Source organism: Alosa pseudoharengus, unplaced genomic scaffold (genome assembly GCF_046254945.1).
Source record: "Alosa pseudoharengus isolate Yale_2024_CS ecotype anadromous, Long Island Sound unplaced genomic scaffold, YU_APseudo_1.1 YU_APseudo_1.1_scf_21, whole genome shotgun sequence".
Taxonomy (NCBI): Eukaryota; Metazoa; Chordata; class Actinopteri; order Clupeiformes; family Clupeidae; genus Alosa; species Alosa pseudoharengus.
In genome coordinates, this window is record NW_027468674.1 from 20,558,305 (window position 1) to 20,571,387 (window position 13,083).

Here is a 13,083-nt window from a genome sequence, read left to right on the forward strand (position 1 = left end):
GCGGTATAGCAAATTGAACAAATTGCATTGTTTGAGGGGAGGCATAAAAAAAATGTTTATTTTTAGTCTTGCTCTTTTATGACTTTTGACAGTATAGTATACTGCAAACAACTGCTACACCAACCTTAGCCCTCCAAAACTCAGAGCTGTATGTAGGCGCTGTGTGTTCAAATCTAAAACGCTCTCATCAAACGAGCAAGCAAACCGAATCATTGCTCATTTCAACCTTCTTCCTGAATCAAGCTTCAAGCTTTTCACATAAACTCTGATGCCCCGCTGTGGTGACTGCCGCGGGCAGGGCCACTGCCCCCACTCCCCTCTACACACACACACGCACACACACACACACACACACGCACGCACCCACGCGCACGCACGCACGCACGCACGCACGCACGCACGCACGCACGCACGCACACACACACACACACACACACACACACACACACACACGCACACACACACACACACACACACACGCACACACACACACACACACACACAAACACACACACATTCACACACACACACACACACACACACACACACACACACACGCACGCACACACACACACACACACACACACACACACACACACACACACGCACGCACACACACACACACACACACACACACACGCACGCACACACACACACACACACACACACACACACACCTTTTCCACAAGCACCACTCAGCCGTGCTGTGCAGTGCCGCTCCGTACTCCGAACCCCTGCCCCCCACCCACCCACCTCCACCAACACCTCCACCCCCCAAGCCGGCCCTCTCAACTCCCAGTCAAGTCTGTAATTGGCCTACTGCAGCTAATCGGACCACCGAGGCGGGGGCCAAATGGTGACTGTTACAGAGTGAAACCAGCACCCTGTGAAAATCTGACTCGCGGGGATTTCCAGGCTCTAATCAGCTTAAGGTGGCAGGAGCTGGTGGAACCCATAATGAATGAACTGAAGTTTTTCTTTTTTTTTCCTCCTCTCTCTCTCTCTCTTTCCTTCTTCTCTTTTCTTCCCACCACCCCAGCAAATCTAATTCATCAAGCTACAGCCACAGCAGGGCATATCCATTGGGATTTCTCTCCCCATCTGACCCATGAAATCACGGGGAAACAAAGAGGTTAGATAATGGAGATCAGATAACATGCTCTGGAGAGCTTCTACATGGCCAATTGGGTTGAATCTCAAAGGAAACAATGCATTTGACACACTTCAATTGCATGAAAGGAAGAGAGAAAAAAAGACATGATGATAATGAACACGGTCATCATACTTCTTCCTATCTCCATTTACAATGTGGCACTTCAAACACCTCCATCTAATCACTTCTCTGTCACTGCAATACTGGGACTGATTGATTGAAGTGGGGAGAAGTAGGGAGCATTTGAGGGCCAAGTCTCCAAAGGCCTGAAAGGAGATTTAATGTACAAAGGAGGGGACTTTTTTTTTTCTCTCTACGAGAAGACAGACAGACGGACTCACAATGTTCATGAGGGTCAGCACGTAGTTCTGGACGTGTTCCTTCCCATGGAAGCGCACCACCGAGTCGTCCACGGCCAGCAGGACCTCGATGTTGTAGTCCTCTTTCTTGGCGGCCCGCCGCTTGCGCTCCGACTCGGTCAGCTTCTGCTCCACCGCATCTAGGGCGTTGGGCAGCTCCGCGATGCCAAAATCAGCCACTGGACAAAAGAGGAACACAACGCGTCAGGGTTAGGTGACACGTACATTTACATTCACATTTAGTCATTCAGCTGACGCTTTTATCCAGAGTAACTTACAACAATCAAGGTACAATAAAGGTACAGTGCCACTAGGATATTTAAGTACCACTCACATAGAATGGAATGTAACAAAGCCAGAGTTCTGAGACTGACACTGACGTCTGAATGCACAGCAAACGTAGCGGCAGTGAATAGGGAAAAAAGAGTCCGCTTGCTGGAAGCAGGGTTGGATTACTGCACGGGCCTACCGGGCCCAGGCCCAGGGGCCCAAGGGGTCAGGGGGCCCTGAAGCCCAAGCCTTTGCATGGAATCATTGCCTCAATATCAACAAATCAGGATGTATGCTATGAATCTGATTGAATTTAGTATTGGCCATCCCCAAAATGCACCAGAATACAGGAAATCACATCAAACAAATTAAAAATTTTCTGGGGAAGGACCCCCCAAACCCCCACTCCCTCATATACGACAATTAGTGGGGGGCCCTTAATACATCTGGGCCCAGGGGCCCGAAAGTTCATAATCTGCCCATGGCTGGAAGTAGTGACATTGAGTAGATATGAAGTTTTTTTTCAGACCAGTATTGCCCATAAAAGGAGGGCACCAGTGATAATTACATTTACTCATTTGCAGGCATATTTATCCAAAGTGACCAGGTAATACAGGTAATATGTCGATTTTGTGGTAATGAGAGTTCACTGAGAATAGACCCTTTCAAGAGAGTTCCATTATCAGCATCATAGTTGGCCCCACAAGGCTTCCGTTTTAACATTCCATATGTTATCTTAATGCAGAGGAAGTCGATTGGGAACCAAATAGAACATTCAAGGCATTGTTTTTGTTTACCTTGTTGAAAGGGTCTAATAGAAACCATGAGTTTCTCTGGGATTGTCTGCACAGTGCTTAGCCAGTTGAGCTACTAGCACAGACAAATATACTGAGAAGAGAACAGGAGATAATAAGAACAGGAGATAATGAGACAGGCTGTGAGTGGTTAACCAAACATGTGTGTGTTGTCGTTGTTGTTGCTGTTGTTATTCTCAGTAACACACTCGGAATCGGAATATTTGTCTGGTTAATTAAGCAAACCAGTAAGGAAAGAATATCAAGACAGACTCATTTTTAAATAAAATGCTATTTTTGCTTTTTATATAGAAATACATTAGCAGCACACATGGCCTGTATTTCCACTGTGAAAGAAAAAAAAAACAGTGCAAATTGTGGGTGTTAATTGAATGTTAAATGGCTGTCAATCAACAACTTTGTTATGTCGAATCTATGTGATTAACTCTTCATTCTTATTGATCTGTAACCCCAGCCCCTCCCCCAATGTAACAAGATGTCTAATTCCAGCTGTTCATTTTGGACTCTGGTGCTATCTGACTAATAAGGGAGCCCTGATAGAAGAGACAGTGGTGTTCTGGAAGATTATTTTACACTGCAAGGCGCTATGGCAACCGGGTGATAATTGTGTGCATGTTCGTCTTTTTTCCACTTGTCATCTTCATAGCGGCATGGACATAATGCTTTTGTTCAAAGCATACAACTCATTGTGATCAGTAAGCAATGGCCGTCAGCCAAGCTGGGCAAACTGTACAAATTATTTGCGCAACACAACAAACATCTAAACAAATACAGGCAACTGCCCAAATACTACACAGTAAAGCATGTGCCAAAATTCCGATGCCTACCAAATGCAAAACAAGAGATATCTGTGGAAACCATTTTCTATAAATCTAAATGCTTTGGGACAAGCTGCTGTAACAATGGAACATAGAGGCATAACTTAGAAGGCTGCATTAAATTACTGAACTAATGTGCACACATTAAACTACTCAAATAGTGTTTATCGTCCCTTCTATGACCTAAAACCAAATGCGTTTGGTGTAGTAAAAATCACAGCATCCATCAGGCTGTGTGAGGAGTCATATTTACACCACCCCAGAATACAGTATCATATAGTCGCCCCCCCCCCCCCTCTCTCTTTCCAGAATAAATCAAAAGGGAATTTTCATATAGTGGCAGGTAGGAAATAAATACCTGAAAGGCATGCAGAAACCACACAACCACCAATAACAGCATAGCTGCCATTGATAATCGTTTGCTAGCATGATAACCCAGACCACAAAGCTACACAGCACAAAGCTGTCAATGACAAGTGTGTTTACCTGTTCTTCGTGGCACCGTATATTATGAAAATTTATTTAAATATGATACCCTGATTAGTTGTCATAAAAAGCACACCTTAAGAGTTGGTATGCTGCTGTTTTTAAGTGGATTACAAATGTTAACCACAGATGGCAGATACTGGCATCAAATAACGACTGATGCCGATTTATCTTCTCAGACAAAAGATAAAGGCCAAAAATAATAACAGAGACTAAGGCATCTAACCCTAATTACTGTTTCCAGAAACATCAAAATATTATCACCATACCTGAGGCTGTCTGACATTTACCTGCAAAAGCTCTGACAGCTGCTATCAGCTTTAAGACAGGTGATGTTTACAGACACCAGCGTAGACTGCATCAAAAAAAGTCAGTGGAACAATAAACAGCAGTAAGATAAGCAATAAAGGGGAATTTTAGCCATGGGGCTGAGATTTATCACATTCCATTGTAATTGCTAAGAATTCAAGACAAAACCATATAGTGAACAGGATGACTTTGGTGCTTTGGTTTCGCTGACAAGAAGATTCACCCCAAACCTCTAAACTCTTCATTCTCCCTGTTCTCTTTTATAGTCTGTGGGTGGCACCTTCTGAAGATTAAGCATTTAGATTTAATTACAATAATATGCTGTCCCGTAGTGTCAAACTTCTGTCACAGTATGAGGTATGAAGCCCCTCTAACAGTTAGCATAAAAGTGTATACCAAATTACAAATTCTACTGAGATGCAGACGGATATGCTCTCCAGACACCATAACTATGACTCAGACAGGCTTAAATGGGAGAGTTTCATTATGCTGGATGTTTGGTCTTACTGACATTTTGGAGACCTGAGCCCTGCTGAGAGTCCCTGACACCAGAATCTGTATGGTCATTATTGCCACAGAAATACCTAAGTTTCCCCATGTTTCACCAGGTGGCACGTCGCTCCTTTTCCCCCCACAGGGCAGCGGTATGGGCATCAGTGGGCAGTGGAAAACCCAGGCGCAGAGCGTGGCGGTGTCTTTCTTTTCCTCCCAATTATGCCAACTTCATGGACTTCCTGTTCAGCCTATTTTAGAGCGCCACAAAAATAAACGCTGGGAGAGGAAGGATGGAGGTGGGGAGGTGTGGGAGGGTGAGGCTCTCCAGCTGAGCCAAACAGAGAGGAGAACAGGAGGAGGCCCCTCGAAAGGAAGCGTGCTCCTCCAGACGCTAACGCAAGGCGCTAGGCTACGCCAGCTCCAGAGGTCAGAGGTTTGAATTCCACTGAACGGCTCTGAATCGTTCCCACTGTGTTGCAAGCCACTCTTGACAAAAGTGCTGTGAAGTTCCCTGAAGCTGAACGGATATGGGATTGCCAATAGAGGGCCAGTATTGGCATGCTGGCCATCAGAGATTTGTTTAAGTAATGATGTTTAAATGACGATTATGTTATATCCTCACAACATTTCAATGAAGCTGCTATACCCATGTGGATGTGTCCTAAAATAAGGTTGACGTCTGAGGGAAGGCTGACCGCTAAACTGCGATGCTTCAGACACTTGTTCTACAACAAGGAAGCATTCCCACCCTATAGGGCAAATCACTCTCAACCAAAAAAGAGCTACGAAATTCATTTTCAGGTTCAATTTAAGTGGAAGTACAGGTGTAGAGAAGTGGTTAAGACTACGCTAAACACCTTTGAATGTCAGAGGTATCTAATTCATTGCTGATTGTGTCCACATACAGAAGAAATCTGGGGGCTCGGTTCAGGTTATTTCACGCATGATCGCCCAGCATGTGAACTAGGGTGACTCTTTGAGAAAAATGCACGCTGAACTTGAATAGCTCTATATTGTGTAGCACTACAAAAGTAAAGGCATTTAATGGCTCTTTGCACTCTCCAACCTGGAGGTGTGTGGTAGACAGTAGTGTTGTTGTAGAGGATAATCACAACAGCCTGGATGAAGCAATAAGATTAGTGTGTGTGTGTGTGTGTGTGTGTATGTATGTGTTTTGTGTGTATGTGGTGTCTGTCTATGTCTATATGTGTGAGTGTGAATACCTGATGTCCTGTCTATGTCCATGTTTGTGCATCTGTGTTCACATGTACACATGCATTTGTGTGTGTGTGTGTGTGTGTGTGTGTGTGTGTGTGTGTGTGTGGTGTGATATAGGATTAACAGCTCGTCCACTGGAATGAACTGAAACGCGAGGGCCCGGTCATGGTGGTTGTCCGCCCAGTCTGCCCCCTGAGAGTGGGGTATGTGGGCTTGGGAACAATCGGCTGAAATAACATTTCCCACTCTAGTGAGCACGGCAGGGAGAGAGTTTTGGGATAGGGGAAAAAAAATTGGAAAACAGAAGCAGGATTCTAGCAGTGTGACTAAATCAAATCCAGTCATCGGTGAGTCGGTCTTCCACGTTAAACGTTGGACAATAAAAAAAAGACTCCGCTATGTGAGCAAGAATGGCAAGAATTCTGAGCGGGAACTATGTGTCATCAGTACCACCGACAGGTTTTTATTATTGTTGTTGTAATTAGAGACTGCGCTTAAAAACACTTCTACAAACACATGGCCATAATTTGTCATGCGGAGCATGTTTTCGTGACATCTGCACAACAAGCTTAAAAAATCGAACTAATCACCTCCCTGAAGGTGAAGGTGATTCCCAGTTTGCTCACAAATTGAAGAATTCTGTTTTTACTGTCGTGGCTACTGGAGTCTATAGTATAGCGCCTTTGCCCAAAGGCTGAGTACTCCCCCAGATGCTGTGCACCTTGATTGTGTGGGGAGAAAGACTTCATATAACAACTGGTGCCATTTTACCTCAGAAGGGCGTGCGTGTGTGTGTGCACGTGTGTGTGTGTGTGTGTGTGTGTGTGTGTGTGTGTGTGTGTGTGTGTGTGTGTGTGTGTGTGTGTGAGTACATCTGTAAGTGTGTGTGTGTGTGAGAGAGAGAGAGAGACTGTGTGTGTGTGTGTGTGTGTGTGTGTGTGTGTGTTTCACCCCTGGCCTTCCATAGGCGTCCACATTCCTCACTTTACCAGCTGCTGCTGGGAAGAGCGTGGCAGTCCGTCTGGCCCTCCGGTCTGGACGTGAAATCCGGCCACCCCCACCCCCACTACCTCACAGCTCAGCCCCTGAACCAACAGCACAGATCTGCACTTCCATTCTTTCCTCCATATTTCTCCACCTCTCACCTACCTTTCCCATGATAGCCACCGACCGCCAAACGCCAGCACCAACAGATCTGGCTCCCACTTCTCCTCATCCCCCATTAGCGTATAACTGACATGTACCATAGTGCCAGTTTCACATAGACTAATGATATAGTTTGCCTAATGTTGTCCACCAGGGATTCCGAGTAGTGTGAATTTTTGACGGGAACTGGGAAAACCTCAGATCACATGGTGAAATCAAAAATCCTTGATTACTGCTCTGTTTCAACCCTCTCTCACGGCCGGGGCAGCCGTGGCCCACTGGTTAGCACTCTGGACTTGTAACCGGAGGGTTGCCGGTTCGAGCCCCGACCAGTGGGCCGCGGCTGAAGTGCCCTTGAGCAAGGCACCTAACCCCTCACTGCTCCCCGAGCGCCGCCGTTGTAGCAGGCAGCTCACTGCGCTGGGATTAGTGTGTGCTTCACCTCACTGTGTGTTCACTGTGTGCTGTTTGTGTTTCACTAATTCACCGATTGGGTTAAATGCAGAGACCAAATTTCCCTCACGGGATCAAAAAAGTATATATACTTATATACTCTGGTGAAATGTCACCAACTTAAGATTTTGATACCATCCTAGCAACATCCTGTATACCGTCTCCTAGCAACATCCTGGACACATCCATCCAGGATGTGGCTAGGATGGTATCAGAACCTAAAGTCGGTGAAATTTCACCATGTGATGGGTTTTTCCAGATCACATCACATCTGAGGGTGTATGCCCGCTCTCTGTGTGGACGCCCGTGCTTCCTCCCATTGTATGCGCCGATGTGGTCACTAAACTGCAAGGGTACCGACTGGGCATGGATGGACTCCAAGCAAACTAGAAAGTATAATAAGAACAACTACGCATTTGTGGTGTGCACAGCTGTTTGTGTGGCGCGTCTGAGATTATAGTCAAGGTCTTAATATAGAGCAATGCAAGTACATGTGCTGTGTGAGGGTCATCGTGATCGTGACACATTCTAAGTTGCAGCCACAATGCCTGGTCGTCAAGGAGAGCCATCAGGGTTCATTGTCATGTAGACACATCAGGCTAATTCTCATGCTTTAGATGGAAATAGAGACCAATGTTAAGGCCAGCTAGTGCCTGGTTGCCTGGAACGTGGGCATGGCTGTGTGAGTCATAGGCCATTGAGCGGTAACAAAAACTACCATTAAGTTTTATGCATTACAAAATGTTCATGTATCTATCCATCAAAAGGGAAGGTGATAAAGGGGTTGCCACATATGCTGAATCAGATTTGAGAGACCTTATTTACACCTGATCCTCTTAAGATTTGAATAAAGGGAAGCGCACAGAAAATGTTTCATCTAGGCTTTGAGTGGTTTTGTACTATTCAGGAGTACAGCAGAAATAGACAGAGAGAGCGAGAGCAAAAGAGAGAGAGAGAGAGAGAGAGAGAGAGAGAGAGAGAGAGAGAGAGAGAGAGAGGGATCTACATTAAGGGAAAGTATGAGTAAAGAAAGCCTGAAAGTAAAAGAGACAGTCTGACAGAAAGTCCCATTACCACTCATCATCGCAATCCTCTTCTTATCCCCACATGCATACCTTCATTGTGGAGGTGCTCCTTGCGTTGACTGGGCTCTCTCTTGATGGCGGAGCGTCGGTAGACCACATGGACACGGCCCTTTTTCTCCACCTCCTGCTGGCCTTTCTCCAAGGGCTCGATGAAGAACTCCTCATTGTCTGTTCGAATAAGGCCTGCCTGCAAAGAAAGAAAGAAAGAAAGGAAGAGAAAAAAAAACCAGATCATAACATTTCTCCATGTCATCAGGTTGTTTCTATAAGATGACGCACATCCAGCACTGGTAAACAGAGGTGCTGGACGGAGGAAAAGGTCAATAAAAAAAGGATACATTTTATGTTTTACTACGTAGCACGTGACGCCTCAGGGTCCAAGCTAATGTCTGAGGAAGGGCATGAATCGCCACGTGCTAGGTAGTAACACATGAAATGATATTTGGGAAACAAAATCTTGTCTGTAGGATGTTCAAACATGCTGTAGATCATCATTTAGATCCATTGTGATCCATCTCTCTCTCTCTTGCATAATAAACATGAATGCATCTATCAGACAAAATGAAGAGCTACAAAGCGTGTCACAGAGAAGTTGCGGCAACCAGCTCCTAGTAAGGTTTCAATAAAGTGAAGGACACAAAATGCTCCACAAAGGCATTGTGAAATTGTGTGAATTAGTCTAGTCTAGACTGTTCAGGAATGCTGCAGAAAAATGCAGAGAGAAAATAGAGAATGTTCGATTCGCTTTAGTGTGAGATGTGTTTGTTGGGATATCATTGTAAAACTTTTTCCATTGAGAAGATATAACTAAAGACTACCCTCCTGCTTATAAAAGAGAATAGTTTTGATAGTACATTCTGTTCAATATCATACAGTAGATCCAATATCATACAGTAGACATTCATCGTTTTTTACTAAATTATATGTGATCTGTCAGGGTGCTGTAAGATGTTTTTCTTTGCAGGGCGAATGCTAAACCTCTTGTGATGTTATACTCGCGGTTCAGTTTTGCAAACCCTCGACCACAAAACAGACACAGTACACATGGTCGTCTGGTTGGTCAGGTGTGGGAGAAATGGCCAAACAGAGCGTGCGTCCCCACCCATTCTTTAGAGACGGCTAAGCTGTCATTTAAGCCTGTGAAAAAGGGAAAAAGCAAGATTCTCAGCAAACGTTTTGGCAGGCGACAACAAGCAGATGTGTATTTTCGGAGCGCCAGACGAAAACTATACTTGGTCTTGGAGGTTCAACCAGGATCAGCTGGGACACAAGTGCAGCGGCCGCTAAATATATACAATACAAACAAAGTGTTAATCTCACAAGCATTTTTCGAATACTGGAGATAAAATAGACACGAGAGGCGACGTCGCGTTGCATTCCAAGGGTCGAAGGTTGGCATTTTGTGAGAGTGTATATGCACGGATAGGAGGGTGGATGGGTGGGTGGGACGCAGGGGGGGTTGGAGAGGGGAAAAGTGGGGGCTTCGGATATGAAACCAGGAAATGCCGAGAAGGAAGCTCTTGGCTCGGCTTTCTGTGGTGTACAGGGTGAACTTGGGCAGTCTGGGCAGACGTCGGCACAGGCTCACGAGCCAAACATCTGGGAGACACCGCAGGGCACCGCAGAGCACAGCAGAAGCTAGGGGAGCATGGAGAGACGATGGCAGAAAAATCAAGCCCGTGGCTTGGACTCTCTCTCTCTCTCTTCTCCCTCTTACAAGCTCAATCTCTCTTTGTTTCTCTCTCAACATATGTCTCTTCTCTCTGTCTATCTATCTCTTTCCACTCTTTTCCTGTCTCTCTCTCTCTCTGAAGATATGCAATTCTCCCTCTCTCGCTGTCAATTCTCCATCTCTCGCTGTCTCTCTGCAGACATGCTATACTTAATCGCTTTGCTCCCCATAGTCAGTCATCATCCTCTGCCCTGACACAGGAAGGAATTCTGCCAGTGCCTGATGTGTTTTGATCTGACAGCCCGTAATCATCTCCACTTCTACTGCAAAACAGTAATGGAACACTCGGCAGCGCTGCAGGTACTGTCTCTCCCTGCAGGTCTACTTGGCATCCAGCCACACCTGCCTGATGGCTTTCCACTCTGTCCTGTGCATTGGTTTATTGAGAGGCACAGCGGAAGAAATAAAATACATGGACATTTTGGAAAAGGGGGGGGGGGGGGGGGGGTGCATGAAAATGTGGAGTTAAAAAAAAGAAATTGCATTTTGTAACAGTGGTGAACTGCTGCCCCTGTCGTGCCACAAGTTTGCAAGTGCCCACGTGATATCAAGTTGACAAATGGGCTCACAGGACATTAAATAATGCTTTCTTCACTTCGAGACAAAACAGTTTCGGAGAAGATACGTGTGCATTTACTAGGGGTTCTGTTTTCCCCCACTGTTTTTCTGAGCAAATTCATTCATTCTTGAGCCCAAAGTGGGCTCAAAAAGGGGAAAAACACACTAAAAGAGAGCACAAAAACACTATCACAGTTTAGATAAAGTGTCCAGGGAACACATTTCAGCTTTTGCAGCATCGGATGGAGTTCTATCGATTTCATTGTTGTATGAAGACCAGTTCAAACAAAGCAGGAGGAATCCGGCACTTAAACCTCAGTTCACAAGCATGCTGCTGTCATTCCAACAGCTCAACCTGCAATTTTGCGTACGATTGCCTGGTAACCCATTATTTGTAGTCAGAGCCATGGATGTTGTTTGATTGAAATTGTTTTGTGTGTGTGTGTGTGGGCGACGAAACCGCCATAGTTTGTTTATGCTGGAGACTGCAGAGTGCAGTCATGAAAAACGAACTTCTTTTGTGTGACATTCTCAGCTTGACCTTAACAAATCACCAAATATGTTTTATCTCTCTCAACTCATGCTTTTATTTATGAATGACAGAGTTCAAGTAACACTATAATAACCACAAACAGTTTAAATAATGACTACATTGCACGTAAAATCTACAACATTCCTGCGATTTGACAGCCCTTGCAAGTGACAGAAAACTATTTTGAAAGTCATGAAGCCCCTGAGAAGCAAAGTAACAATTAAGTCTGCAGAGGTAAATCAAACCCAAACACTGCTTTCAGACGGATCGTACAAACAAACACACACACACACACACACACACACACACACACACACACACACCCAACACAGACATACATACACATACACAAGTAATAATCAGTCAGCAGCTGGGTGATACTGAAATAGATCTGTGCGCTTTCATATACTTCATATACTAGAGTCGAGGACCACCCACCCACCCAAACACCCATACTTTTGAGTCACTATGAGAGTGGCCAGCTCCCGTTCCCTTCAGCGTCTGACCAATTGGCCAGTGTGGCATACTCCGCGGGGTCAGAGGTCGCTCTGATCCTGTGAGACAGGGGCCCTTGAAGCTGGGGGGGGTTTGGGGGGGTTGGGATTACCCTCCGATTCCCCTCCCGTCAGCGCTCACCTCGCCGGAGCTGCTTGGCAAAATATGACACACATGTCAGAGGATTACATCCAGATAGGAGGGTTTTAACACGCCGGGGGGACAACAGCTCGTCTGTTGATTGGCGTTTGCGCTGAAATGTAATAAACGGCCCTGACACAAAACCTCTCGGGCCCCGTCATCTTAAAACATAACGAATGCTATGCTATCGTGCATAATATGAAGGGAAAAGAAGGAAAGGAGAAGAAGAAAAGAGAAATGAAAGCCCCCTGAGAAAGAGAGAGAGAGAGAGAGAGGGGGAAGAGAGAGAGAGAGAGGGGGAAGAGGGAGAGAGGAGGGGGTGAAGTGAAAACTGATTAGACTTTTGTGGGAAAAACATCAGAAGAATGAGTGATTAAGTCAAAGGGGAGTCTTGCTGAGATACTGGAGAGACTGTGGGAAAGAATGCATGGTCGGTACCACAACACGGCTGAGTAATGTCAAATGAATAACTCTGAGGCAGGTCTTCATGCTACGCAGGCCATATTAATGCGGGGGGCATTACTCCATGACAGAGGCACAGTAAATTACCCTCTGGTGGGTTTCAATGGAGACCTGCGTATTAGATAGCCTTCTTAATCACTACATAATCTAGCATATCAGTGTGTGTGTGTGAGAGAGAGGGGGGGGGGTAGGAGAGAGAGACTGAGAGAGAGAAAGAGAGGGGAGGGTAAGGAAGAAAAAGAGGAGGAAGAAAGGAGCAAGAGAGAAATGAGCGAAAGGAGAACGAGTGAAATGAAAAAACGAGAAGAGAAAAAGAGAGCAGAAAGCACAGACACAAAGTGAGAGATGGACAGAGACACACAGACAGACAAACAGAAAGAGTGATAAAGAGAGGGATGGATTGTGGCGGTGCGGTATGTGCCTGAGTGAAAAAGGTGGCAGAAAACACCTTCCTGGTGGGAGGGAGGGCACATTTCCAAACACTCATTAAATCATTTCTGTCTGCATGCCAAGGCCTCGCTTTGTCAATTACCCCGGCTACCAGCATAGGTGGCAC

General features: G+C 45.5%; 1 protein-coding gene across 1 annotated transcript in view; it reads right to left on the reverse strand.

Annotated features, from left to right (window-relative positions):
* The window catches only part of adamts14 (ADAM metallopeptidase with thrombospondin type 1 motif, 14), a 68,807-nt gene that overhangs the window by 48,095 nt on the left and 7,629 nt on the right, over positions 1 to 13,083 (reverse strand). The window contains exons 3-4 of the mRNA XM_076298117.1: positions 8,638 to 8,794; positions 1,495 to 1,691 (exon numbers count right to left, since the gene is read on the reverse strand). Of these exons, the coding sequence (XP_076154232.1) occupies positions 1,495 to 1,691; positions 8,638 to 8,794 (354 nt within the window). The remainder of the gene's footprint in view (positions 1 to 1,494; positions 1,692 to 8,637; positions 8,795 to 13,083) is intronic.